The sequence below is a fragment of the Oncorhynchus clarkii genome, chromosome 9 (assembly GCF_045791955.1).
Source record: "Oncorhynchus clarkii lewisi isolate Uvic-CL-2024 chromosome 9, UVic_Ocla_1.0, whole genome shotgun sequence".
In the NCBI taxonomy this organism is placed as follows: Eukaryota; Metazoa; Chordata; class Actinopteri; order Salmoniformes; family Salmonidae; genus Oncorhynchus; species Oncorhynchus clarkii.
In genome coordinates, this window is record NC_092155.1 from 64,998,903 (window position 1) to 65,026,901 (window position 27,999).

The 27,999-nt window shown below is 41.9% G+C and overlaps 1 protein-coding gene across 1 annotated transcript; it reads left to right on the forward strand.

Annotated features, from left to right (window-relative positions):
• Positions 1 to 1,913: 1,913 nt before the first annotated feature.
• Positions 1,914 to 27,997, forward strand: LOC139417362 (ankyrin repeat domain-containing protein SOWAHC). Its single transcript, XM_071166631.1, has 11 exons — positions 1,914 to 2,117; positions 4,440 to 4,501; positions 4,865 to 5,146; positions 6,998 to 7,096; positions 9,592 to 9,651; positions 9,949 to 10,050; positions 14,799 to 14,813; positions 17,319 to 17,405; positions 19,346 to 19,418; positions 27,136 to 27,237; positions 27,632 to 27,997. The coding sequence occupies exons 1-11, from the start codon at positions 1,994 to 1,996 to the stop codon at positions 27,817 to 27,819; spliced, it is 1,194 nt and encodes a 397-aa protein (XP_071022732.1). The 5' UTR covers positions 1,914 to 1,993; the 3' UTR covers positions 27,820 to 27,997.
• Positions 27,998 to 27,999: the final 2 nt, after the last annotated feature.

A 27,999-nucleotide genomic window follows, 5' to 3' on the forward strand; every position in this document is an offset into this window, starting at 1 on the left:
TCAACATCATCCCCTTTAGAAAGGCTAGGTGATTGGATTTAGGACGTGTTTTTACAGAGGGGTAAAAAAGAGAACTGATGACTAAAGCGGGTTCAAAAGGTCTGTGCTGTGAAAAGGCCCACGGACAAGTGGCAACCATATGGAGTGGATCACCGTGCTAGTCATAGTGAACATCTGCCCTATATCAGAACCAGGACACCACCAGTCCATGTCACGCGCTGCCATTAGTTAAAGACTAATTGACCTTCATATTGTTGGAGACTGAGAGGGCCACAGCTCTCAGAACATCTGGCCCCTCAAGGCCCCAAGGCAGACTTTGGGCCCCTAAAGGTTTAAGCAGACAGGTGCCCAATAATCCGGTCATGGGTCACCCTGTGTTGTTTATGGTGGAATCTTTGTTGTTACACATCTCAATCACATCCAGGAGGTTAGACCAAGGAGGTTAGACCAAGGAGGTTAGACCAAGGAGGTTAGACCAAGGAGGTTAGACCAAGGAGGTTAGACCAAGGAGGTTAGACCAAGGAGGTTAGACCAAGGAAGTTAGACCAAGGAAGTTAGACCAAGAGCAGTTGTTTTCAAAAGTAACATCTTGGAAATGTTATTATTTGCCGTGTTTTCTATAAAATAGTTGTATTCAAATTGTTTCCCCATGGACATATGTCAACTTCACGCCTGTACAGACACATCCTACCTGCTTTATATATTAGGATTTGTGTCTTCATTACTGTGATAGATGTACTTTCAAAATCATTTTCCAAATTGCTCCATACTGTATTGTGAGCAAAGTTATTACATGATTGATACATATTATTTACCCTCCACTTTGTGTCTTTTCAGTAATGGCAAAGTGATTATTGAATATGTTCTCAGCTTCTGTCTGGAATTTTACAACACACAGACATGGCATATGTCAGCGGATCATCATTCTTTATCCTCATAGTAAAAGTTAGGGTGTTTTTAAAAAATGGCAACGCATAAGGTCTCATTTTGTTGTATGAACTGCAAGATTACTAGGGCCTACTCCACACTGTAATTGTATCAGCTCATAAGAAGCTTATTGTCATCTCAACATTTTATTTTTTAGGATGATAAAACATATGAAATTTAAATCACAAGCATATTTCTTAATTAAATGGAAACTCATCTAAAGAGTATCTAGCTACAAGTGGAAAACGAGAGAGAGCAAGTGAGATTACCGAGGTAAATCGAACACATTTAATTTTCAGAACGCATTGACACAATTAATCTGACATTGTGGTGTAGGATAATACCTTAACTGACACTAGGCATCAACTATAATGGGGCTCAGTCTGAGCACCATGGTCCCTCTTGCTGTGGCATATGGTTACACACCGGATAGATGCTTTCACCTATGTGAACCCAACTAGTCCTACTGCATGAGTTGTATGATTCTAATGGTGACTTTTGTCATGAAATTCTAAGGAAAATGTTTTAATCTAAACCTAATAAAAAAGTTTTAAAAAATCATAAATATTTGAAGGGAAATGTTTTATTCTAAATCAAGTCATACCATAGATGAAGCATCTCTCTAAAAGGCAGTAGAATTACATAGGCCCCTAGGTCCTAAACTTTGTGGAAGATGCTGACTCAAAGGCTATAAAATAACTATATGATAGACTAGGCTAATAATGCATTGAGAAAGGATGGGTTGCTCAGTGCTATGCCAAAGACTTTGACACTGTAAGAGAAGCCTAGGCCTTGTTTGAACAAATCTATATGCCACTGTAATAAAGTTGCAACATGCTGTCAAAAACCCTTGCTGTCTCCCTCTCAGCTTTGTTTCAGTCCTGAAAGAGTTAACCGGAGGAGGCGCAGTGAGTGGTTGGGTTTGGGTGGAGTAAAGTTGGATGTACTATACCATTTTTTTCTCTCAAATTAGCCAGGATACGCTACAATGTCATAGCAGCAAGATCATAATAATTCTAAAAGAAACCTGATTTTATCATAGAACACGAGCATTGATATATCGATAATGGGCGATGTAAGTGAAGAATCGTTGTTGGATTATTTCTACTCAGCCGGAGGGAAAGTAAAAAATTCAGATTTAATGAAAACATACAAGCCTTTTATTGGTCACAAGGACATGGAGCTGCGTGGTAAGTAGCGGTACATTGAATCTGAAATGTAGAATTGAGAAAGGATTTAACCTCAACAGCAACAGTTTCATGTGTTCAGTGATGGATGGCTTTTAGCGATGTCACTGACCGTACCATGTCTCGCCTCGCCTCGCCTCATGCGACATCTGTCATGTAGCTTTCATGATATGATCATATTCAACGGTTTCCAATTTCATATATAGTTTTCCCGTAAACCCATTTGTTTCTCATTGTTCCCAATCCTCAGTCGGTTAGCTTAAACGTAACATCTGCTTTACATTAAAGGTCCTTTAAAAATATACAATTACACCAGGAATTCTGTCATTTCCTTTGAGACCAGTTATAGCTGCATGAATTCTCCAGTGCCCGCTACCCAAGCCTCAGATCCAGACCACTCCAACGAATCATTTTCACCATTGGACTGTGGTATTCTGTTGTGACATTACAACAAAGCTTCACCCTGATAAACAGTGTGATTATGGTGCTGCATTTCTGTAATTGATACCAGCCCCTGAATCATGAACCCAAGTCAGCATTATCCTTAAACCTGCGACTGTGATATAAAAAATGTTCTTATGCTTTACCCATGCACTACACCACAGCATCATCCCTGCTTGGTACTGGATAAAATAACTAGGCCTTAACATGTTTGACCGGCTCTAGATAAATGATTATCCAATGTGACCTTGTATTACAGTTGTACCGCTTGTACTGTCCAGATGCTATCTCAGTGGTACAGTTGTTGACAGAGGTTTCCAATGAAAGCTGCTTTACTGTGCCATCTGACATGGCTGGAGTGTCCAATTATGGAAATGATTTTCAGTACATACAGTATTTAAAGTCTGTTATAACAACATGTGTTCCCTTCTTTAATGGCCACTATTGCACCATAATAGTGTTTTAATCATAATGCAATAAATTAGGCAACATGTACCAGCACAGCTAGATCTCTAATGGAGTGCTCTTTTATTATGATGGAACAAAATGGGGACATTGTGGGAAAGTGATAGCTAACTTGGCTGTGTCTGTCCAGTTGCTATGGTTATCTGTCTACCTCAAGATAATGAATAACTGCACGTGTAAACTGTGTCACCCCTATATTACTAAGTCAGGAATTATTTTGTTGATGTGATGTAAGTGGCCACTTCCTCTGGATTTCCTGTTTTTGTGGATGTGAAGTTGTGAACTACTGTCTCATTCTGAAATGTTATTTCCTTACCCTGTTGTCAGGAAAAAGGAAAGAGGTCAATTGTCCAGCTCGATATATTCTTTCATAACTAAGCATTCTTTCAAACACAGGGATTCTGCCATTAGTATTTTGTATGTTGAACTAGGATGGTCTATGTTAATTAGGTGGTCTGGCCGCTGGAGTAATGGATCAATTCTCAGAAACAGTACCCTATATAAACCAACGTCTGTCAGCATCAAGTCTGAATATAATTTCACATACTCATTTGTATTTGTGAGAGGAGTTAAATAGTTAACTATTGTAATAGCCATCCATCTGCAGTTGGTTTGGGTTCCCATAGGAAAGATTTAATACTGCGGAAATAGACATTGGTTGGGGTTGGGATTTTTGGAGATGATGCGTGAGTAGAGTTTTTTAAAATTATTTTTATCTGCCCGCCTCTCATGTTGGCAGCGAGAGGTCTGGTTTCCTCTCTGTCCCTTTACCCAGTCCGTGACTTTGTTCTGAGATGATTGTTTTGCAACTGGAGCAGTGCTTGGCCTGCAGAGGAATGAAGAATGAAAGCCGCTCACTCCTGGAACCCCTGGGGTTCACCCCAAATTGCACTATTCCTTATATAGTGCACTACTTTTGCCCAGAGCTCTATGGGCCCTGGTCATAAGTAGTGCACTAAATTGGCAATAGGGTGTCATTTGGAACAGAAGCCTGGTCTCTGCAGGCAGGGGGAATATGGTGAAATAACAGGGAGGGGAGATCAACCACCAGCCTTCACAGGCCACACAATAATCTCAAATAGCCATCACGCATTCTTCTGGTTCAAAAGGTCTACATCTTGGAATGCCAGAGTGATGCAACAGCCTTATTTAGAGTAAATAGAACATTCCGTTTCAGATAAATCTAATCAATCATAAGATAACACTTGATCCGATTAGTGGTTATTATTCCATAAGAAATCTATTACTACACTTGTTATAAAGTATTTGTTAGACCAAATTATATTTGTTTTCCTCGTCATCCTTTGACATGTTTTCTCCAAATCCCTCAGAGAATGAAAGTCTTAGGTTTTGGGAGAGAACTAAAAGCGATATCATGTTTTTGAAAGTGGATATGCCAACATTGTTTCTTTTCCCCAGCCAAATACAGAGAGGAGTTCAAACAGATCATCGACAGGATTGCTGTTGTGAAATCAGAGAATGTAAGTGAAATAGAGCTTTTGACCATTTGTGGATTGTGTGCCGTGAAAAGCTGTGATAAAATCAGTGTGCATAATTCTTTAATGCTCCACACTCAAATCAAGTTCCCTTTCCACAATATTGAGTCAGCCATGGTAGTCAAATTGTATGAAACTAAAAAAGGATATGGTATTTCTTTGCTGGGTCTGTTTACTATGTAGTTTGTTGTGTTATTGGTTATATACAGTGTTGTTATTACCATTCAGTTACATAGTAATTAGAAAGGGCAACTTACAATAATTACTTTTAGATCAAAGTTGACCTCTAATATACAGTAGGCCTTTACCCTCCTCATCACCTGCCGGCCTGCTGTCTGTCCCTATCAGGGTGAGAAGTACCTAGTTCTGAAGAAGAGATACCGGCAGCAGAAGCAGGACAGCGAGACAGATCCTGGGACAGACAGACAGGCCAGCCCTGCCAGGCCATCGGCCTCAGCCCAGTGGGATGGGTCAGGGGTCTCGTCTCTCTCCAGTGCCCAGATGGAACCAGACCTCCAGCCTGAACTGGCCAAGCGGGCAGAGGAGAGGAAGGCTTCCCGGGTGACGTGGTGTGGAAGAGGCCCCAGCATTACTGTCACAGAGGCACCCGAGCAGGAGCACATGCAAGAGGTCAGTCTCTATGTTGGCTCACTTAGACTCTGTCCTTGATACTTGTGTGTGCCCTTTAGTCTGCTCAAGTCTGCACATTTGATAAAATATAAATGCCATGACAGCATTAGAGAGGAATAAATCTGTATGAAAACAAGACTTGCCACTATCATTCTCATCCATTTCCTATGGAATTGAGTTAAGTATGACTGCTCTCTCATTCTGGCATCAGACCTCATTCTGGGCATAAGACGAGTTTAATGATGAGAAAGTCAAACAACTTGTTCCAGTGGCTGTATCTTTTACTCAAAGGGCATAGCTGTTCAGAAACAAATTTTCGTTGTCATTCCCATTATGTTTGAGCTGCAAAATTGTAATTATATTTCCTGATAAATCAGGGTTGGACTGGGACCAGAAATGGCATTTCTAACACACCAGCCCATTCTTTCCCTTGAGGCCCCCACACATTTTCTTCCCTCATGCCCCCCCCCCCCCCCCCCCCCCTTGAGGCCCCTCTTATTAGTCAGATAATGATCATTTAATGCTAAAAACCCAAGTTAGATAGGCCCACTGGGCTAAAAATGGACCAGCCCAGTCCGCCCCTGTGATAAATGTAAGGGTAATTTGTACATTGATATTTGACCTCAATAAAACCCATATTCAGCTCTTAAATTTACACGATAATGTGGCTGAAGTGATTTTACCTATTGTTCATGGAAAACAATCTTAGTAGTAGTGCGTCTACAATCCTAGCATTTAAAGAGATTATTCAGTACCAGTAAAAAGGTTTGGACACACAGAGTTTTTCTTTATTTTGACTGTTTTCTATGTTGTATAATAATAGTGAAGACATCAAAACTATGAAATAACACATGTGGAATCATGTAGTAACCAAAAAAGTGTTAAACATATCAAAATATATTTCATATTTTAAATTCTTCAAAGTAGCCACCATTTGCCTTGATGACAGCTTTGCACACTCATGGCATTCTCTCATCCAGCTTCATGAAGTAGTCACTTGGAATGCATTTCAATTAACAGGTGTGCCTTGTTAAAAGTTCATTTGTGGAATTTCTTTCCTCTTTACTGTGTTTGAGCAAATCAGTTGTGTTGTGACAAGGTAGGGTTGGTATACAGAAGATAGCCATATTTGGTAAAAGACCAAGTCCATATTTTGGCAAGAACCGCTCAAATAAGCAAAGAGAAACGACAGTCCGTCATTACTTTAAGGCATGAAAGTGCAGTCGCAAAAACCATAAATCGCTATGATGAAATTGGCGCTCATGAGGACCGCCACAAGAAAGGAAGACCCAGAGTTACCTCTGCCGCAGAGGATAAGTTCAGTGGAGTTACAGTGGCTTGCGGAAGTATTCACCCCACTTAGCATTTTTCCTATTTTGTTGCCTTACAACCTGGAATTAAAACGTAAAATGATTCCATGTGTTATTTCATAGTTTTGATGTATTCACTATTATTCTACAATATAGAAAATAGTCAAAATAAGAAAAACCCTTGAATGAGTAGGTGTGTCCCAACTTGGCTGGTACTGTATGTTAAGCCGATAGTGTCAATGTCCACAGTAGTATGTCTAAAGCGTTCAAGCTCAAACGGTATCTACTCACATTGTTGTTGAAGGCAGGAAAAGGTCAACAGCACAACACAAGTAGTTTCTGCATAAAGTGTGAATTGTAGCTGATCACCTCAACAAGCCGTTAACAGAACACATTTTACACCCTGTGCACTGCACATGCAGTCTAATGTGGCTAGAATTTTGGCAGAGCTACAGTAACCAGGGGTAAATTGAGAATGTTCGTATTAAATGGAGAAGGGAGAAATGGCATCATTCTGTATGTTATGTCGCTGTGCCTCCAGGATCAGCACACTGAGAGAAAACCCTCACCGTCTGTTTCGGAGGAACCCCTTGTGCACAGCAAAGGGGAGAATGAGCTAGACAGAGACTCAGGGTCAAAGGTGAGAGGCTAGTGACACCAGGAGTCAATCTCAAAAGTATTTTCCTCAATTCCTTGCATCCCATCTTGCCTCGTCTCCTCATAAATTGGAGAGAAGCGGAGAGAGCGTTCTGAGGAGAAGATGTCTTCCAATGCTCTCCTCACATCCCTCTCAAAATGTCAGTGGGAGGTGAGGAGAGCAGCTCCAGGAATTAGGAAAATACTTTTGAGATTGAATTTTCCCCTGATGTTACTTCATCATATTTCACTGTGTTGGATTTTAACACGTCTGTGGAAAGAACCAGTTGTCAGCAAATATTCCCCTGTGTAAAAATGCTGTTAAACTGTGGCAGGTTGAACTTCCTCTTTGCACTCTGTTTATACTACTCTCCTTTGCTCTTGAAGGGCTTGGTGTTCTAATCTCTGGCTCTGAACGTTGTTCTAATCCTTGGTTCTAAACGGTGTTCCAATCCCTGGTTCTAAACTGTGTTCTAATCCCTTGTTCTTAACTTTATTCTAATCCCTGGTTCTGAACAGTGTTCTAATCCCTCGTTCTGAACCTAGACAAAGAGAATGGAATTACATGACAGAGAGAAGAAAAGTGCTCAGAGCTCTTATTATTGTAATTATTCAGAACTCAACGATAAAAAAAACTGTCCAACAAATAGACTACATGACCAAATGTATGTGGACACCTGTCCGTCGAACATCTTATTCCAAAATCATGGGCATTAATATGGAGTTGGTCCCCCCTTTTGCTGCTATAACAGTCTCCACTCTTCCTAGAAGGCTTTCCAATAGATGTTGAAACATTGTTGCGGGGACTTGCTCCATTCAGCCACAAGCGCTTTAGTGAGGTTGGGCACTGATGTTGGGCTATTAGGCCTGGCTCGCAGTAGGAATTCCAATTCACCCCAAAGGTGTTTGATGGGGTTGAGGTCAGGGCTCTCTGCAGGCCAGTCAAGTTCTTCCACACCGATCTCGTCTAACAATTTCTGTATGCACCTCGCTTTGTATACGGGGGTATTGTCATGCTGAAACAGGAAAGGGCCTTCCCCAAACTGTTGCCACAAAGTTGGAAGCACAGAGTGGTCTAGAATGTATAGAACTAAGGGGCCTATCCAAACCATAAAAAAGAGCCCCAGACCATTATTTCTCCTCCACCAAACTTTACAGTTGGCACTATGCATCGGGGCAGGCAGCGTCGGAATGACAAATGGTGAAGCGTGATTCATCACTCCAGAAAACGCGTTTCCAATGAGTCCAATGGCGGTGAGCTTTTTATTTTTTAATTTTAATTTTAATTTTATTTAACTAGGCAAGTCAGTTAAGAAGTTAAGAACAAATTCTTATTTTCAATGACGACCTAGGAACAGTGGTTTAACTGCCTTGTTCATGGGCAGAACGACTGATTTTTACCTTGTCAGCTCGGGGATTTGATCTTGCAACCTTTCAGCTTGGAAAGGTGGCGTCCCATGACTGTGCCACATTGAAAGTCACTGAGCTTTTCAGTAAGGCCATTCTACTGCCAATGTATGTCTATGGAGATTGCATGGCTGTGTGCTCGATTTTATACACCTGCCACCAACGGGTGTTGCTGAAATAGCCGAATCCACTAATTTGAAGAGGTGTCCACATACTTTGGTATATATAGTGTATTTTTTTCCCTCATAATTTTTCTTTCCAGCAGAGAAAAAAGTGGACATGTGCCATTGTGGAATTGGTTGAATAAATAGGCCTCCACTTTTCTTGTTACACAAGGCATGTATGACAGCGACATGAAAGAGTTGTGTGTTTTACACCATCACTCTGTATGATCTGAGAACAATTAGCAATCAAGAGCTTGACAAAACAAAACATAAAGAACATTTTCTCCCCACATTAATCAGCCAGAATGACTCTTTTGTGCATTCCTAGAATTCTGTGCTTTATTTTCTGAGCATTTTTGACCCTCTGTAAAACGGTGGGTGTTCACAGTTATTATTACATTGTACCCTTGGTGTGAAAAACTGTGTTTGCTCTGTGGCTCCATTTGCCATCCTGTCTGTTTGTATGTCTGTCTCACTCTTTTTGCATCACTTCATCCCTTTTGATCTCTGAAGTTTAAGGTGATAAATACAAACAGTGTGATTGTAATAATTATGTGTGTGTGTGTGTGCGCACGCGTGAGTGTGAGTTAGCCTCTTAGCACATACTCATCATATTCCATGATAATTTACTTGAAGTAAGCGCTACCAAAATAGCGCAGTACCCTTCATAATAAGTCTGCTCAACCATTGATCTATGGACTGCCACTTTTGTCTAAATGTGACCTAAATGTATGAACCTTTACCAGGCACTGATGTTTTTTCAGAAAATATGTATTTTAAAGTCGTGGATTTTATTGTATTGATTGTTTTATTGTGTATTTATGACTATTGTGAATTGTGTCCTAAAAAAAAATCAGCATTAGCTGCCATTGATACTTTCTTTATTAAATTGAAATAAACCATTCTCTGATTCGTGTATGTCTCTCAGTCAGAGTCCGAAGAGCAGGAAGAGGAGTGTACGGGCAGTATGGGCTCCACCCCAGTGGCTGTGAGTTTCCTCATTCATTTACAGGTAGCATTAATATACAGAGGCGGCAGGTAGCCCAGCGGTTAAGAGCATCACTGCTTCGAATTCCCAAGCCAACTAGTTGAAAAATCTGCCGATGTGTCCTTAAGCAAGGCATTAACCCTAATTGCTCCTGTAAATCGCTTTGGATATGTCCGTCTGCTAAATTACTCAAATGTAAATGTATACAATCATATATTCATACTACACGTTAATGTATACAGTACTGTGATGTCTGTGCTGGCCATTTACTTAGCTCATCCATTCCCTGTCCTACAGCTGGACCCTGTGGAGAAGGAATGGATCTACTCTGCTGCATGTGGTTGTCTCTCTGACCTCGCCCAGCTGCTACAACAGGAGCCCTCCCTGGCCAACAAGAAGGTAACCCCCCCCACATGGCTCACCCCAACGTTGGCTTTAAAAATGTGTTATAAGTCACCCTCATTATTCTGTATACCATTGCAATATAAATGTTGTGGATGAATAAGTAGCCATGTTTTAATGGGAGTCATGTAAAAGTATTCTATGATGTTTAACTCAGAGCACCACACTGATATTGAGTTTTTTCCTTCTTTCCTTCATTTGGCTTTTAAAGGACTTCACCTCAGTGAGTATACTTTCTCCAAGCTTTTGAATATAATAAATATGTATACTTCATGTGCATGAGCGGTCTACATAGAAGAGTGTATGTTATGACCTGCATGAACTATGTAGTTAGTTTGACTAATATTGTTTCTTTTCTGGTTGGAATCTGCTATGTTGTGCCTGCCTGTGACCATGACTGTCTCTCTCAGGGGGTAAGTAGTCTGACTGTTGATATCCCACTGTATGGGCAGTCTTTATATGTTCTGTCTCTAAATTCTTGACCACTTAAACTTCTTATGGCTGCAGGGGCAGTATTGAGTAGCTTGGATGAAAGGTGCTCAGAGTAAAGTCCCAGTCCCAGTTGCTAATACAGTGGGGCAAAAAAGTATTTAGTCTGCCACCAATTGTGCAAATTCTCCCACTTAAAAACGATACATGGCCCCACTCATTCTTTCCTTTACACGGATCAGTCGTCCTGATCCCTTTGCAGAAAAACAGCCCCAAAGCATGATGTTTCCACCCCCATGCTTCACAGTAGGTATGGTGTTCTTTGGATGCAACTCAGCATTCTTTGTCCTCCAAACACGACGAGTTGAGTTTTTACCAAAAAGTTATATTTTGGTTTCATCTGACCATATGACATTCTCCCAATCTTCTTCTGGATCATCCAAATGCTCTCTAGCAAACTTCAGACGGGCCTGGACATGTACCTGCTTAAGCAGGGGGACACGTCTGGCACTGCAGGATTTGAGTCCCTGGCGGCGTAGTGTGTTACTGATGGTAGACTTTGTTAATTTGGTCCCAGCTCTCTGCAGGTCATTCACTAGGTCTCCCCGTGTGGTTCTGGGATTTTTGCTCACCGTACTTGTGATCATTTTGACCCCACGGGGTGAGATCTTGCGTGGAGCCCCAGATCGAGGGAGATTATCAGTGGTCTTGTATGTCTTCCATTTCCTAATAATTGCTCCCACAGTTGATTTCTTCAAACCAAGCTGCTTACCAATTGCAGATTCAGTCTTCCCAGCCTGGTGCAGGTCTACAATTTTGTTTCTGGTGTCCTTTGACAGCTCTTTGGTCTTGGCCATAGTGGAGTTTGGAGTGTGACTGTTTGAGGTTGTGGACAGGTGTCTTTTATACTGATAACACGTTCAAACAGGTGCCATTAATACAGGTAACGAGTGGAGGACAGAGGAGCCTCTTAAAGAAGAAGTTACAGGTCTGTGAGAGCCAGAAATCTTGCTTGTTTGTAGGTGACCAAATACTTATTTTCCACCATAGTTTGCAAATAAATTCATTAAAAATCCTACAATGTGATTTTCTGGATTTTTTTCTTCTCATGTTGTCTGTCATAGTTGAAGTGTACCTATGATGAAAATTACAGGCCTCTCTCATCTTTTTAATTTGGAGAACTTGCACAATTGGTGGCTGACTAAATACTTTTTTGCCCCACTGTATATGCATTTTATTAGTATTGGATAGAAAACACTCTGAAGTTTCTAAAACTGTTTGAATGATGTCTGTGAGTATAACAGAACTAATTTGGCAGGCAAAAACCTGAGAAGAAATCCAAAAAGGAAGTGAGAAATCTGAGGTTGGTCGATTTTCAACCCAGCCCCTATTGAACACACAGTTGGATATGGATAAAGTTGCACTTCCTAGGGCTTCCACTAGATGTCAACCATCTTTAGAAACTTGAAAGAGGCTTCTACTGTGTTGTGGAGCCGGATGGGAGCTCTTTGAGTCAGTGGTCTGGCAGAGAGCCAGGTCCTGGTCACGCGCATTTCACATGATAGCGACCTGCGTTCCATGGCTTCTCTACAGACATAGGAATTCTCCAGTTGGAACTTTATTGAAGATTTATGATAACAACATCCTAAAGATTGATTCTATACTTAGTTTGACAAGTTTCTTCGACCTGTAATAACTTTCTGAAGTTTTCGTCCGACTTTCGAATGGACCTGGATGAGCGTTTGGATTTGTGTACTGAACGAGCTAACAAAAGTAGCTACTTGGACATAAATAATGGACATTATCGAACAAATAAAGCATTTATTGTGGAACTAGGATTCCTTGGAGTGCATTCTGATGAAGATCGTCAAAGGTAAGGGAATATTTCTGTTGACTCCAACATGGCGGATAATTTTATTTATTTTTTGAGTTTTGTCTCAGATTATTGCATGGTTTGCTTTTTCCGTAAAGTTTTTTTTTAAATCTGACACAGCGGTTGCATTAAGGAGAGGTATATCTATATTTCCATGTCTAGCAATTGTATTTATCGACATTTATAATTAGTATTTCTGATGATGTGGTTCTCTGGGGGGGCAGGGTAGCCTAGTGGTTAGAGAGTTGGAGTTCTTAACTGACTTGCCTAGTTAAATAAAGGTAAAAAAATAAATACAAAATATCACCGGATGTTTTTGGAACTAGTGAACATAACGCGCCAATGTATACTGAGATTTTTTTATATAAATATGAACTTTATCAAACAAAACATACATGTATTATGTAACATGAAGTGCTATGAGTGTCATCTGATGAAGATCATAATTTTCTCTATTTGTGCTTTTTGTGACTCCTCTCTTTGGCTGGAAAAATGGCTGTATTTTTCTGTGATTTGGTGGTCACCTAACATAATCGTTTGTGGAGCTTTTGTTGTAAAGCATTTTGGAAATCAGACACTATGGTGGGATTAACAACAAGATTACCTTTAAAACGGTATAAAATACATGTATGTTTGAGGAATTTTAATTATGAGATTTCTGTTGTTTTGAATTTGGCGCCCTGCATTTTGTCATATCGATCCCGTTAAAACCTCTTGTGACTAGGGGGCAGTATTTTCATTTTTGGAAAATAACGTTCCCAAAGTAAACAGGATATTTTGTCAGGACAAAATGCGAGAATATGCATATAATTGACAGCTTAGGATAGAAAACACTCTAAAGTTTCCCAAACTGTAAAATTATTGTCTGTGAGTGTAACAGAACTGATATTGCAGGCAAAAACCTGAGAAAAATCCAATCCGGAAGTGCCTCATGTTTTGAAAGCTCTGCGTTCCAATGCGTCCCTATTGAGCATTGCATGGGCTATCACCCAGATTACTTTTTCTACGTATTCCCCAAGGTGTCTACAGCATTGTGACGTAGTTTTACGCCTTTATGTTGAAGAATACCCGTAAGCGGCTACATTGTGTAAGTGGTCACCTGATGGCTCTCAGAGTGATTCTCGCGTAAAATACAGAGGTAGCCATTTTTCCAATCGGTCCTACTGAAAAAACAATGTCCCGGTGGATATATTATTGAATAGATATTTGAAAAACACCTTGAGGATTGATTATAAACAACGTTTGCCATGTTTCTGTCGATATTATGGAGCTAATTTTGAATATTTTTCGGCGTTGTCGTGACCGAAATTTCCGGTCGATTTCTCAGCCAAACGTGAAGAACAAACGGAGCTATTATATTGGAGCTATTAAAGGAACATTGGCTATCTAACTGGGAGTCTCGTGAGTGAAAACATCCGAAGCTCATCAAAGGTAAACAATTTAATTTGATTGCTTTTCTGAATTTTGTGACCAAGTTACCTGCTGCTAGCTGGACATAATGCTATGCTAGGCAATCGATACATTTACACAAATGCTTGTCTTGCTTTGGCTGTAAAGCATATTTTGAAAATCTGAGATGACAGGGTGATTAACAAAAGGCTAAGCTGTGTCTCAATATATTTCACTTGTGATTTTCATGAATAGGAATATTTTCTAGTAGTATTTATGTCTGTTGCGTTATGCTAATTAGTGTCAGTCGATGATTACGCTCCTGGATCTGGGATGGGTTGTCACTAGAGGTTAACAGGATTGCAGCCCTAAGAAGTTTTAAAAGTGCCTAACAACAATAGCCTATATTACGTGTATTTTCGTTGCTCATCATTATCAACAGGTAAAAAGCAGTGTCAAACCTGCTCCTAACTCCCAATTCCATATGTACTAATTGCAAATAGTCAACATTCCATAGTTTTCGTTTTACTTAATTGTATTTTAAAAACCCTGTGATGTAAAAACATCAGATCATGCATTTCCTGCGGTGCCACTATCAAAAGGATTATGAAAGATAGCTTTTTAACTCCTGAACCCCCCGCCCGACAACCCAAATCCCTTTATTGGTGTCCCTGTGCGCTCAAGAGATTTGGGTTTATGTTTGTTGTCCCTCCCCTCTGTTGGGGTTCTCACACTGTCCTGTTTCAGACCACCTTCTAAGACCTAACCTTAAGCCCCTGCCATCACCACACCCACCCGGAAAATATTCAAGGGTCGCCATTGAAGTGCAGGGAGATGGGAGGGGGGGATTAGAGAGAGACTCTTAATGCTCCACAAAGACTTCAACCACTTAAAGATAATCTAAAAGTTATAGAGCAGGCTGGGATTAATTGAAGAACAATTTTGGTTGTGTCCTCGGGAAGATGCCTAATCTCCCTCGGACGACTTTGATGCCCACCGAACCACCACCCTTTGGCGGTGAAGTCACCCGTACCTAGGGCCTGAGTTTGAGGAGGTCTGGGTGCCATTTGTTCCTTGGTCTGAGGTTGTAACTGACTCTGTGACCTACAAAGATAAGACCATTCATAAACTTTGACTTTCACAATAGCAGATTCATTGTGTAGCCTTACTCTCCCCCTCAACCGTCATTAACTAAGACTTGCTTATTCAAAGACCAACAAATTTTAACCACATTTAACATATAGATGTAGGATCTTCATTTGATCACTCTTTTGTTGGTGAGAATGTTCTAGCACCACAGGAAATGCAGATGAGATTTGTGATTTCCATAAATTCACTGAAAACCCACACTAACACATGGTAATATTAACAGAAACATAAGCGTTTTGCTGCAGCTGCAATAACATCAGAAAAATATGTGTACAAATATGGACCAATAAAATTTGATTTTGATTTGACCGTATTGCACTTTTCATGTTACCTACTTTTAGCTAGCTAATAGCCTCCGAAGTATTGGGACACTGGCAATGACAAAATACATTATTTACCATTCATTTCTATTGGGCACAACATAATCTGAAACACAACCAAGACAAACAGCAAATGCATCCAACATTCAACTTGATGTAATCATTGTGTGTTCTGAATATAGGACCAAATATTTAACTTTTTAAGTGCATTTTGTCCAATACCTTTGGTACCCTAAAATGGGGGGACTATGTACAAAAAGTAATTTCTAAACGGTTAACCCACAAATGATGAAAATACCATCAAATTAAATCTGACAGTCTGCACTTTAACCTAATAATCATTGTATCATTTCAAACCAATGTGCTGGAGTACAGAGCCAAAACAAAAATTGTCACTGTCCCAATTATTTTGGGGCTCACTGTATGTCAAATTAAGATCCTACACCTGTATCATATTCCTTCGTCATCTCCATCTCTCTCTTTTTCTTCATCAACATGTGACATGGGCTCCCCCCTCCTGCCATGTTGGACTGGGATGTACTTCCTTTTACCCTGTCCTGTAGTTTGTAAGTATATCATTCTCCAATCCCTCCTCAGTGGTCTTACTATGAACAGCAAGGTGTCTCCAGTTGACCAACCCTCTTTGGCCACTACTTACTTACCTCCACAATGGGTGTATGACACACACACACACACACACACACACACACACACACACACACACACAAAAAAAGTTGGTCATCAGTCAAGCAGGCAGGCATGCGGGGGGTGGCCCCACCGAGCTAGGACAGGAACGAGAGGCACGTGGAGGGGTTGAGGCCACATCCTGTCTGACCTCATCCGTCACTCCTGCCCACTAGGGGACCCGCCGAGCAGCCACTCAAACGACCCATCCGACCAATCCGTCTTCAGCGTGTGACAGGACAGACAACAGAGATAGAGATACTCAGAGCCAGACTTCATCTATCACAATCTGTCTCCCAGACTGGTTTTTGACATCTAGAGGTATATCTTCCCCCATGCTTCTATGATATCTGATATTGAGGTTTTGGTATAGTTCACTGAGGTTGTGGTATATAGTGCACAATGCAGGAGACAAAGAATAACCATTATGGGCATAAACAAGCATGAATAATAATCACAGATTGTAAGCTCATACTTTCTAACAAACTAAAGGAGATGATTGATTGACATATTTTGATTGACATAGGAACCCTGTTCCATGTCTGGAGTCAGACTCAGACACACAGGTTGTAGTTAACAGGCTGACATCTGTAGCAGCCCATGTTTTCACCTGCCGAATAGCTTGTTATTGCACAGCCTGAAGTGCTCAGTGCTCAGAGACCCATTGACAAGAGTAACACAGTTGATCACAACAGCAGCACTGTCAGACAGGTGGATGTGGTGTGCATGGGAGTTTTCATGTGTGTGCATGTGTTGTTTTGTGTGTGTGTGCATGTCTGTCTGTGTATGTTGTATGTGAGAGTTTGTGTGTGTGTCTTTGAGTATGTATGTGTGTGCGTGTTGTCTCTGAGCGTGTGTGGTAGGCCCACAGCACGGAGGGGCCCCAGTGCTGTTCTTCTGACTGCGTGCTGACAGTGGTGCGTTGCTTGGGTGGGTCTCCCCTCTCTCCCCTCTGTGGGTCACACCAACACCATCAATCTCCCCCCCCCCCCCGTGACAGGCGGCTGGGCACCCCTGTTGTGCGCACAGTGCAGTGTTGTTTTGTAATTAGGCTCAGTCAGATGGCAGGAAACCATCCCACCACCTCCCTCCATCTCTCTACTCCTCCTGTGCACAGCTGGGCCAATGCCTCAGCCAGCCTATCAGAGCTCTCAACCTGATCTGATTCACTCTGTTTAAACTCCTTGTTAGAGGAGTAATGACACTATGCTAATTACTATCTACTAAATAACCACCACTGGGAATGTACATGTATCTACAAGTATTTGTGTATATACCAATACAAGTATCTGTGTGTACTTAGAAATAAAATGGCAACTCCTGTGTCAGTGTTGTAGTAAAGTGCTTTTGTTATGTACAGTATAGGGAATTCGTCTGTATTTTGTAAATGGCTTTCATTTCCCTCCTTGTTTTGGCCACAGACAGCTCTACACTGGGCAGCCAAACATGGCAAAGAGGACATGGCTGCCATGATGGCCAATGCAGGGGCTGACGTCAACACTAAATCTGTGAGTATTAGCCTAGTGTTTAGAGCATTGGACTAGTAACCGAAAGGTTACAAGATCGAATCCTGAGCTGACAAGGTAAAAATCTGTCGTTCTGCCCCTGAACAAGGCAGTTAACCCGTTGTTCCTAGGCCGTCATTGCAAATAAGAATTTGTTCTTAACTGACTTGCCTAGTTAAATAAAGATTTTAAAAAGGTACACCGTCGGTCGTTCCACGAAGTGAGTTCCTTTTGCGTCCCTTTGATATTTTAAGTAGACATTGTGCACAAATATTTATTATTAAAAGCCTGTTATATTAAATGAAGTGTCCATTAATACAGACCACATGGAGAATTCAATAAATCTGATTTTCTATATGAATAAAGGCTTGCTAAAGTGCCAAAATGTGCATTTTGAAATGTCCTTCTGTGCCCCTCTGTGACTTCTAGGAAGATTTTAACCCACTTGATCCCAACATTTCTGAAAGTTTTCAATATAATTGTAAAGCCCTAGTTATTTTGTTGCTGTGACAGTCATTTCTGAAGATTGTTATTTAGTTCATGTTAATATTAATAAAAAATAAATAAATAATAATGATGGCCCTCATTTTAAGGTCAACCCTGTTATGTGAACCAAACTCTATTTTTAAGAGAGATTTTATTTTCAAAAGAAACATTGAACATCTAATAGTCAAATAACAGTGTAAAATCAGGTGAGCTGATTCTATTCTTTTGTGTTTTGTGGTGGAAAACTGAGTGGGTCGAGCATAACATGTCAACCATGTTACCCATATAAAGACAGGCTAGAAATCAACAATTTCAATATTTTTTGTGAAGCATGCATTTAATTCCTGTTGTGTTGCACACAACAAGCTTCCATTCCGCCTGTCACAAGACATGGCTGATTTAAGATGAACTTGTCAACCCTGTTATTTTATTCAGTAATTAATAGGTATGGGAAAATATGTTTTTTATTACGTTGAACATGTGTTCTTCATGACAAAATCTTAAAACTAAGTTAAACTAAGTTAAATAAAAAGTTGTTGCACTACTCAAAAGGGACTTTGAGTTTGAGTTCATTTTTATTTTTACGACAGTGCACATTAATCAACATTTCAGTAAAATAGCAAGCCGGCTCATTTTCAATTGCAGCCCCGGGACAGGTTATTGTTTTGTGGATTGACTCCTGTTTGGCACACCTGCATTTGGGGAGTTTCTCCCATTCTTCTGTATCAGAAATTAGAATGGTCTTTTACAAAATATTGTCTTACTGTACAGGTAATAACATTACTCCTGCTTTTATTTTCTTTCAGCATGTGAGTATCTCCTCTTTCATCTAAGTGTATCATGCACAGGAAGTGATCTGGTAAAATAGGTACTGTATGTTGTTGTCTGTATGCACTATTTGGAGGCTGGCCAGGCAGCCTCTGGGTTGCAGCCGGGTTAGATGTAATGTTGCATCATAATGGTTCCTGTGAAGATACCGCTTTGCGAATGCATTACAGTAGACACACACACACACACACACACACACACACACACACACACACACACACACACACACACAGTGTCTACTAATAAATCAAGCCACATAATGTTCTTTCCCCTAAACACTGTCGGAATGTATTACCGTGCCAAACTCACAACTATGGCAATTTTCGTGGAATTACTCGCTAATTATGTATTTGGTCATTAGGTTTTGTTGCCATAACCTCTGGTAATTTGTATATTCTCTCCTTTCATGTATTCATTGGCTGTGTTGGGGCCATGGGAAACTGTAGGGGGTAGGTATTAAAACGCCTTGTACATTTTGCCATGGTTGAACCTTGAACCCTGCACACAGTAGACATCAGAGGTTATGTTCAAATAGCTATGTTATCCCATTTGCATTTTCCCCCAATGTTTTTGGTGGGGAACATACAGTATAGACACATTTGCATGATTTTGCCCTTTTTGTTTTGCAGGGCTATACACCCCTGCATATTGCAGCATTGCATGGCCATCGAAACATTTTGGAGCTGCTCATTGGAACATATGGTAAATGACAGGGAAAGTTAACTCACTTGCTTTTTGTCTTTGGGGTGTGGAATGAAAGGTATCAATCATTGTCTCACGTCAGATACCGCGATAGCTGTCTGCACTGTTCTGTCTGATAACTCGCAAACACTCATGGAATAGCTAAAAAGAAATGTGGCTACAATATGCTGTCCTCACATTCAAAAAATGTACCAAGGTGACTTCGTCCACTGAGCCCCCTTTCATCCTCAAAAGAGTCAGTTAATCTGACCCAAAATTATACACCTGTAGCTAATATTGATGGGGCCGACAGAGATGACCGGCTTGCTTCGCGTTCCTAGGAAACTATGCAGTTTTTTGTTTTTTGACGCGTTATTTCTTACATTGGTACCCCAGGTAATCTTAGGTTTCATTACATACAGTCGAGAAGAACTACTGAATATAAGAGCAACGTCAACTCACCATCATTACGACCAGGAATATGACTTTCCCGAAGCGGATCCTGTGTTCTGCCTTCCACCCAGGACAACGGAATGGATCCCAGCCTGCGACCCAAAACAAAGACGTCGTAAAAGAGGGAAACGAAGCGGTCTTCTGGTCAGACTCCGGAGACGGGCACAACGCACACCACTCCCTAGCATACTTCTCGCCAATGTCCAGTCTCTTGACAACAAGGTTGATGAAATCCGAGCAAGGGTAGCATTCCAGAGGGACATCAGAGACTGTAACGTTCTTTGCTTCACAGAAACATGGCTCACTCGAGAGACGCTAACGGAATAGGTGCAGCCAGCTGGTTTCTTCACGCATCGCGCCGACAGAAACAAACATCTTTCTGGTAAGAAGAGGGGCGGGGGCATATGCCTTATGGTTAACGAGACGTGGTGTGGTCACAACAACATACAGGAACTCCCCTGATTTAGAATTCCTCACAATAAAATGTCGACCACATTATCTACCAAGGGAATTCTCTTTGATTATAATCACAGCCGTATATATTCCCCCCCAAGCAGACACATCGATGGCTCTGAACAAACTTTATTTGACTCTTTGCAAACTGGAAACCACATATCCTGAGGCTGCATTCATTGTAGCTGGGGATTTTAACTAGGCTAATCTGAAAACAAGACTCCCTAAATTGTATCAGCATATCGATTGCGCAACCAGGGCTGGTAAAACCTTGGATCATTGCTATTCTAACTTCCGCGATGCATATAAGGCCCTCCCCCGCCCTCCTTTCGGAAAAGCTGACCACGTCTCCATTTTGTTGCTTCCTGCCTACAGACAGAAGCTAAAACAAGAAGCTCATGCACTCAGGTCTGTTACACGCTGGTCCGACCAATCTGATTCCACGCTCCAAGACTGCTTCCATCACGTGGACTGGGATATGTTCTGCACTGCGTCCAACAACAACATTGACGAATACGCTGATTCGGTGAGCGAGTTCATTAGAACGTGCATTGAAGATGACGTTCCCATAGCAACGATTAAAACATTCCCAAACCAGAAACCGTGGATTGATGGCAGCATTCGCGTGAAACTGAAAGCGCGAACCACTGCTTTTAACCAGAGCAAGGTGACCGGAAACATGACCGAATACAAACAGTATAGCTATTCCCTCCGCAAGGCAATCAAACAACCTAAGCAACAGTATAGAGACGAAGTAGAGTCGCAATTCAATGGCTCAGACACAAGAGGTATGTGGCAGGGTCTAAAGTCAATCACGGATTACAAAAAGAATACCAGCCCCGTCACTGACCAGGGTGTCTTGCTCCCAGGCAGACTAAATAACTTTTTTGCCCGCTTTGAGGACAATACAGTGCCACTGACACGGCCCGCAACCAAAACTTTTGGACTCTCCTTCACTGCAGGCGATGTGAGTAAAACATTTAAACGTGTTAACCCTCGCAAGGCTGCAGGCCCAGACGGCATCCCCAGCCGCACCCTCAGAGCATGCGCAGACCAGCTGGCTGGTGTGTTTACGGACATATTCAATCAATCCTTATACCAGTCTGCTGTTCCCACATGCTTCAAGAGGGCCACAATTGTTCCTGTTCCCAAGAAAGCTAAGGTAACTGAGCTAAACGACTACTGCCCCCCGTAGCACTCACTTCCGTCATCATGAAGTGCTTTGAGAGACTAGTCAAGGACCATATCACCTCCACCCTACCTGACACCCTAGACCCACTCCAATTTGTTTACCGCCCAAATAGGTCCACAGACGATGCAATCTCAACCACACTGCACACTGCCCTAACCCATATGGACAAGAGGAATACCTATGAGAGAATGCTGTTCATCGACTACAGCTCAGCATTTAACACCAAAGTACCCTCCAAACTCGTCATCAAGCTCGAGACCCTGGGTCTCGACCCCGCCCTGTGCAACTGGGTACTGGACTTCCTGACGGGCCGCCCCCAGGTGGTGAGGGTAGGTAACAACATCTCCACCCCGCTGATCCTCAACACTGGGGCCCCACAAGGGTGTGTTCTGAGCCCTCTCCCGTACTCCCTGTTCACCCACGACTGCATGGCCATGTACGCCTCCAACTCAATCATTAAGTTTGCTGATGACACTACAGTGGTAGGCTTGATTACCAACAACGACGAGACGGCCTGTCGGCTTGTCACCAAAAGCACTCACAATCTTCTACAGATGCACAATCGAGAGCATCCTGTCGGGCTGTATCACCGCCTGGTACGGCAACTGCTCCACCCACAACCGTAAGGCTCTCCAGAGGGTAGTGAGGTCTGCACAACGCATCACCGGGGGCAAACTTCCTGCCCTCCAGGACACCTACACCACCCGATGTCACAGGAAGGCCATAAAGATCATCAAGGACAACAACCACCCGAGCCACTGCCTGTTCACCCCGCTATAATCCAGAAGGCGAGGTCAGTACAGGTGCATCAAATCAGGGACCGAGAGACTGAAAAACAGCTTCTATCTCAAGGCCATCAGACTGTTAAACAGCCACCACTAACATTGAGTGGCTGCTGCCAACACACTGACTCAACTCCAGCCACTTTAATAATGGGAATTGATGGAAATGTATGTAAAATATATCACTAGCCACTTTAAACAATGCTACTTAATATAATGTTTACATACCCTACATTATTCATCTCATATGTATATGTATATACTGTACTCTATATCATCTACTGCATCTTTATGTAATACATGTATCACTAGCCACTAACTATGCCACTTTGTTTATATACCCTACATTACTCATCTCATATGTATATACTGTACTCGATACCATCTACTGCATCTTGACTATGCCGTTCTGTACCAAATCAAATCAAATTTATTTATATAGCCCTTCGTACATCAGCTGATATCTCAAAGTGCTGTACAGAAACCCAGCCTAAAACCCCAAACAGCAAGCAATGCAGGTGTAGAAGCACGGTGGCTAGGAAAAACTCCCTAGAAAGGCCAAAACCTAAGAAGAAACCTAGAGAGGAACCAGGCTATGTGGGGTGGCCAGTCCTCTTCTGGCTGTGCCGGGTGGAGATTGTAACAGAACATGGCCAAGATGTTCAAATGTTCATAAATGACCAGCATGGTCAAATAATAATAATCACAGGCAGAACAGTTGAAACTGGAGCAGCAGCACGGCCAGGTGGACTGGGGACAGCAAGGAGTCATCATGTCAGGTAGTCCTGAGGCATGGTCCTAGGGCTCAGGTCCTCCGAGAGAGAGAAAGAAAGAGAGAATTAGAGAGAGCATACTTCAATTCACACAGGACACCGGATAGGACATGAGAAGTACTCCAGATATAACAAACTGACCCTAGCCCCCCGACACATAAACTACTGCAGCATAAATACTGGAGGCTGAGACAGCAGGGGTCAGGAGACACTGTGGCTCCATCCGAGGACACCCCCGGACAGGGCCAAACAGGAAGGATATAACCCCACTCACTTTGCCAAAGCACAGCCCCCACACCACTAGAGGGATATCTTCAACCACCATCCTGAGACAAGGCCGAGTATAGCCCACAAAGTTCTCCGCCACAGCACAACCCGAGGTATTCTTTATCCCTTTACACGTGTGTGTGTATAAGGTAGTAGTTTTGGAATTGTTAGGTTAGATTACTACTGCATTGTCAGAACTAGAAGCACAAGCATTTCGCTACACTCGCATTAACATCTGCTAACCATGTGTATGTGACAAATACATTTTATTTGATTTGATTTTTTCATGAGCAAGTCTTCACTACCTAATTCTACATCTAGTTAAGATGTTTTGTGGTTGTAGAGTCCGTTTTTATGAAATTTGAAATGTGCATGAAAATGTTACTAGTTAGCTCTCAAGTATCAATTCAAATTGTATTAGTCACATCCACCGAATAAAACAGCTGTAGACTTTACAGTGAAATGCTTACTTACAAGCCCCTAAACAACAATGCAGTTTAAAAAAAATATGAATAAGAATAAGAAATAAAAGGAACAAGTAATTAAGGAGCAGCAGTAAAATAACAATAGCGAGACTATATACAGGGGGTACCAGTACAGAGTCAATGTGCGGGTGCACCAGTTAGTCGAGGTAATTGAGGTAATATATACATGTAGGTAGAGTTATTAAAGTGACTATGCATAGATAATAACAGAGTACCAGCGGCATAAGATGGGGGGCGGGGGTGGGGGTGGGCAATGCAAATTGTCTGGGTAGCCATTTGATTAGATGTTCAGGAGACTTATGGCTTGGGGGTAGAAACTAGAACCCTTAAAAGCTTCGGTACCGCTTGCTGTGCAGTAGCAGAGAGAACGGTCTATGACTAGGGTGGCTGGAGTCTTTGACAATATTTAGGACCTTACCCTGACACCGCCTGTCAGAGGACGGCCCTAACAATTGTCAAAGACTCCAGCCATCCTAGTCATAGATGGTTCTCTCTGCTGCCACACGGCGAGCGGTACCGGAGCGCCAAGTTTAGGTCCAAGAGGCTTCTGAGCAGCTTCTGCCCCCAGGCCATAAGACTCCTGAACGGCTAGTCAAATGGCTACCCAAATTATTTGCATTGCTGCTGCTACTCCCTGTTGTTGTCTGTGCATGGCCACTTTAGTTACTCTTTCTACATGTACATAATTGCCTTGGTTGCCTCGATGCCAGTGCCCCCCGCACATTGACACAGTGCCGGTGCCCCTTGTGGTTAGCCCCGCTATTGTTATTTACTGCTGCTCTTTAATTATTTGTTATTCTTTTCTCTTACTTTTTGGGGGGATTTTCTTCAAACTGCATTGTTGGTTAAGGGCTTGTAAGTAAGCATTTCACTGTAAGGTTTACACCTGTTGTATTCGGCGCATGTGACAAATAAAAATGTGATTTGATTTTAAAGGTGGTATTTTTTCCCTCTGGTTACACGCTGATATAAATTTGGTAAAACCGATTTAAGTTTCCCTGCGTTAAAGTCCCCGGCCACTAGGAGCGCTGCCTCTGGATGAGCGTTTTCCTGTTTGCTTATGGCAGAATACAGCTCATTGAGTGCAATCTTAGTGCCAGCATCGGTCTGTGGTGGTATGTAGACAGCTACGAAAAATATGAGATGAAAACTCTCTAGGTAGATAGTGTGGTCTACAGCTTATCATGAGATACTCTGCCTCAGGTGAGAAAAACCTTGATGCTTCCTTCGATGTCGTGCACCAGCTATTGTTTACAAATATACAGTTGAAGTCAGAAGTTTACATACACTTAGGTTGGAGTCATTAAAACTCGTTTTTCAACCACTCTACACATTTCTTGTTAACAAACTATAGTTTTGGCAAGTCGGATAGGACATTACTTTGTGCATGACACAAGTAATTTTTCTAACAACTGTTTATTTCACTGTATCACAATTCCAGTGGGTCAGAAGTTTACATACACTAAGTTGACTGTGCCTTTAAACAGCTTGGAAAATTCCAGAAAATGGTGTCATGGCTTTAGAAGCTTCTGATAGGCATATTGACATACAGTAATTTGAGTCAATTGGGGGTGTGGATGTATTTCAAGGCCTACCTTCTACTCGGTGCCTCTTTGCTTGACATCATGGGAAAATCAAAAGAAATCAGCCAAGACTTCAGAAAAAAATTGTAGACCTCCATAAGTCTTGGTCATCCTTGGGAGCAATTTCCACTCGCCTCAAGGTACCACGTTCATCTGTACAAACAATAGTACGCTTGTATAAACACCATGGGACCACGTAGCCTTCATACCGTTCAGGAAGGAGATGTGTTCTGTCTCCTAGAGATGAACGTACTTTGGTGCGAAAAGTGCAAATCAATCCCAGAACAACAGCAAAGGACCTTGTGAAGATGCGGGAGGAAACGGGTACAAAAGTATCTATATCCACAGTAAATGCAATGCTACCATTTAACATTCTTAAAATAAAGTGGTGATCCTATCTGACCAGAGACAGGGATTTTTTACTAGTATTAAATGTCTGGAATTGTGAAAAACTGAGTATAAATGTATTTGGCTAAGGTGTATGTAAACTTCCGACTTCAACTGTACATAGCCTGTCCCACCTTGTCTTACGAGACGCCGCTGTTCTATCCTGCCGATACAGCGTATAACCAGTATGTTGATAATGTCGTCGTTCAGCCACGACTCTGTGAAGCATAAGATATTACAGTTTTTAATGTCCCGTTGGAAGTTTAATATTCCTCGTAGGTCATCGATTTATTTTCCAATTATTGCATGTTAGCTAGTAGAACGGAAGGCAGCGGGGGTTTATGCAATCGCCAACAAATTCTCAGAAGGCAGCCCGACCTCCGTCCTCTTTTTCTTCGTCTTCTCTTCGCGCAAATGATGGGTATTTGGGCCTGTTCCCGGGAAAGCAGTATATCCTTCATGTCGGGCTCAACGGACTCGTTAAAGGAAGAAAAAGCTTCTGCCAGTTAGTGGTGAGTAATCGCTGTTCTGATGACCAGAAGTTATTTTTGGTCATAAGAGATGGTTGCAGCAACATTATGTACAGAATACGTTTTTAAAAAACTTGTTACAAACAACGCAAAACAACGAACAAAAGAACACAGTTGGTTAGGAGCACGTAAAACATCAGCCATCTTCTCCTGCTCCATGATACCAATTATTCCGTATAAAATGGATGGCAGGGATGCTAACCGTTAACACACTAAACATGGAGTACTTCCGCTAGCTAGCTAGTTTAGTGAAGTTCTAGCTAATGGATAAATTTGTTTTTATGATAACCCAGTTTTCCCTTGATTAGTGTGCCGAGTTTTACAGGACAGCTGACTGCTCTCTGCGATTTATTGCGTTGGACAAATGTTATAAAGTTTGCGAGACACAGTCCTAGCTGTCAGAGTGAGATACATGGTGATTTCTGAGAACAGCTCCATAACTTTGGTGCCATACAACTTCATCAACAAGCTGACAAACTAGCTACCATATGGCCATTCAAACAAGCTTGTACTAGGCTGCTAGCTGGAGCAAGTTTGCTCAGCTGATCGAGCATGGTTTGCCATAGTAGCCAGAGCATCATAGCTACTGAGAGGGGAGTGATTTTCAGAATTAGTAACTAGTGTTAGGCGGATGAGGATAATCGTGATTTTTAGAGATGAGTTCCACGTCCTACAATATAGATTGGTTGAGGGACGAACGTTGTATAAGAGTGACACCATCTGACCTGAGACATTGGGGTGTCAATGCAACAGGTCAGCTATTATCGATTGCCCCCCCCCCCCCCCAAGAAATTTCTGAGTCAATGTTTGACATGTCTTTCCTCTTCTCTCAGATGCGAAGGAGAACCTCCGGGACTACAGTGGCCATCTTGCATGCCAGTACCTGAACATCAGGGAGCCTACAGAGGATGACAGAGCAGCTCCAGAGGAGATACGTGAGTGTCTCTTACTCTCTTCTTTTTGACTCCAATGTCTCTGAAATGTTGTCTAAATGTGTATGTGGCTTTGTTAAGATCTGAACAGAGCACGAAAAGGTCACTCTTAGTTAGGTTTCAGCCTTTACATACACTCTTAGAAAAAAAAGTTGCTTTCTAGAACCTAAAAGGGTTATTCGTCTGTCCCCATAGGAGAACCCTTTAGAGAACCCGTTTGGGTTCCATGTAAAACCCTTTTCACTAAGGGTTCTACATGGAACTGAAAAGAGTTCTACCTGGAAGCAAAATGATTCTCCAAAGGTTCTCCTATGGAGACAGCTGAAAAACCCATTTAGGTTATAGATAGCACTTTTTGTATTATACAGCTATGGTGGTCCGTATTTTGTTACATCAGAATTCCCTGAGTTCCATATGGCCCAGGCCAGAGACCGCAGCAGGAACAGGAAGTTGACCTCATTGTTCCAGTCCAAGAAGAAGTGGGGCTCAGCGGAGGAGCTAGCCCCTGTAGAGGAGGAAAAGATGGCACTTGCACCGCATCAACTCATCGTCCCCGCATTCAGACCCAGGAAATTCTCACGCTGAGAAAGTAGGTAACCAAATGCCCCAACATGCATTGATGACATAAGTACATGTTCAGTCAGTGTATGTTTATTGGAATTTGAATGTATGCTTTTATGGTATGTATGCTTGTGTGTCTCGTGCCTTCAGAAAGTATTCAGACCCCTTGACTTTTTCCACATTTTGTTACATTACAGCCTTATT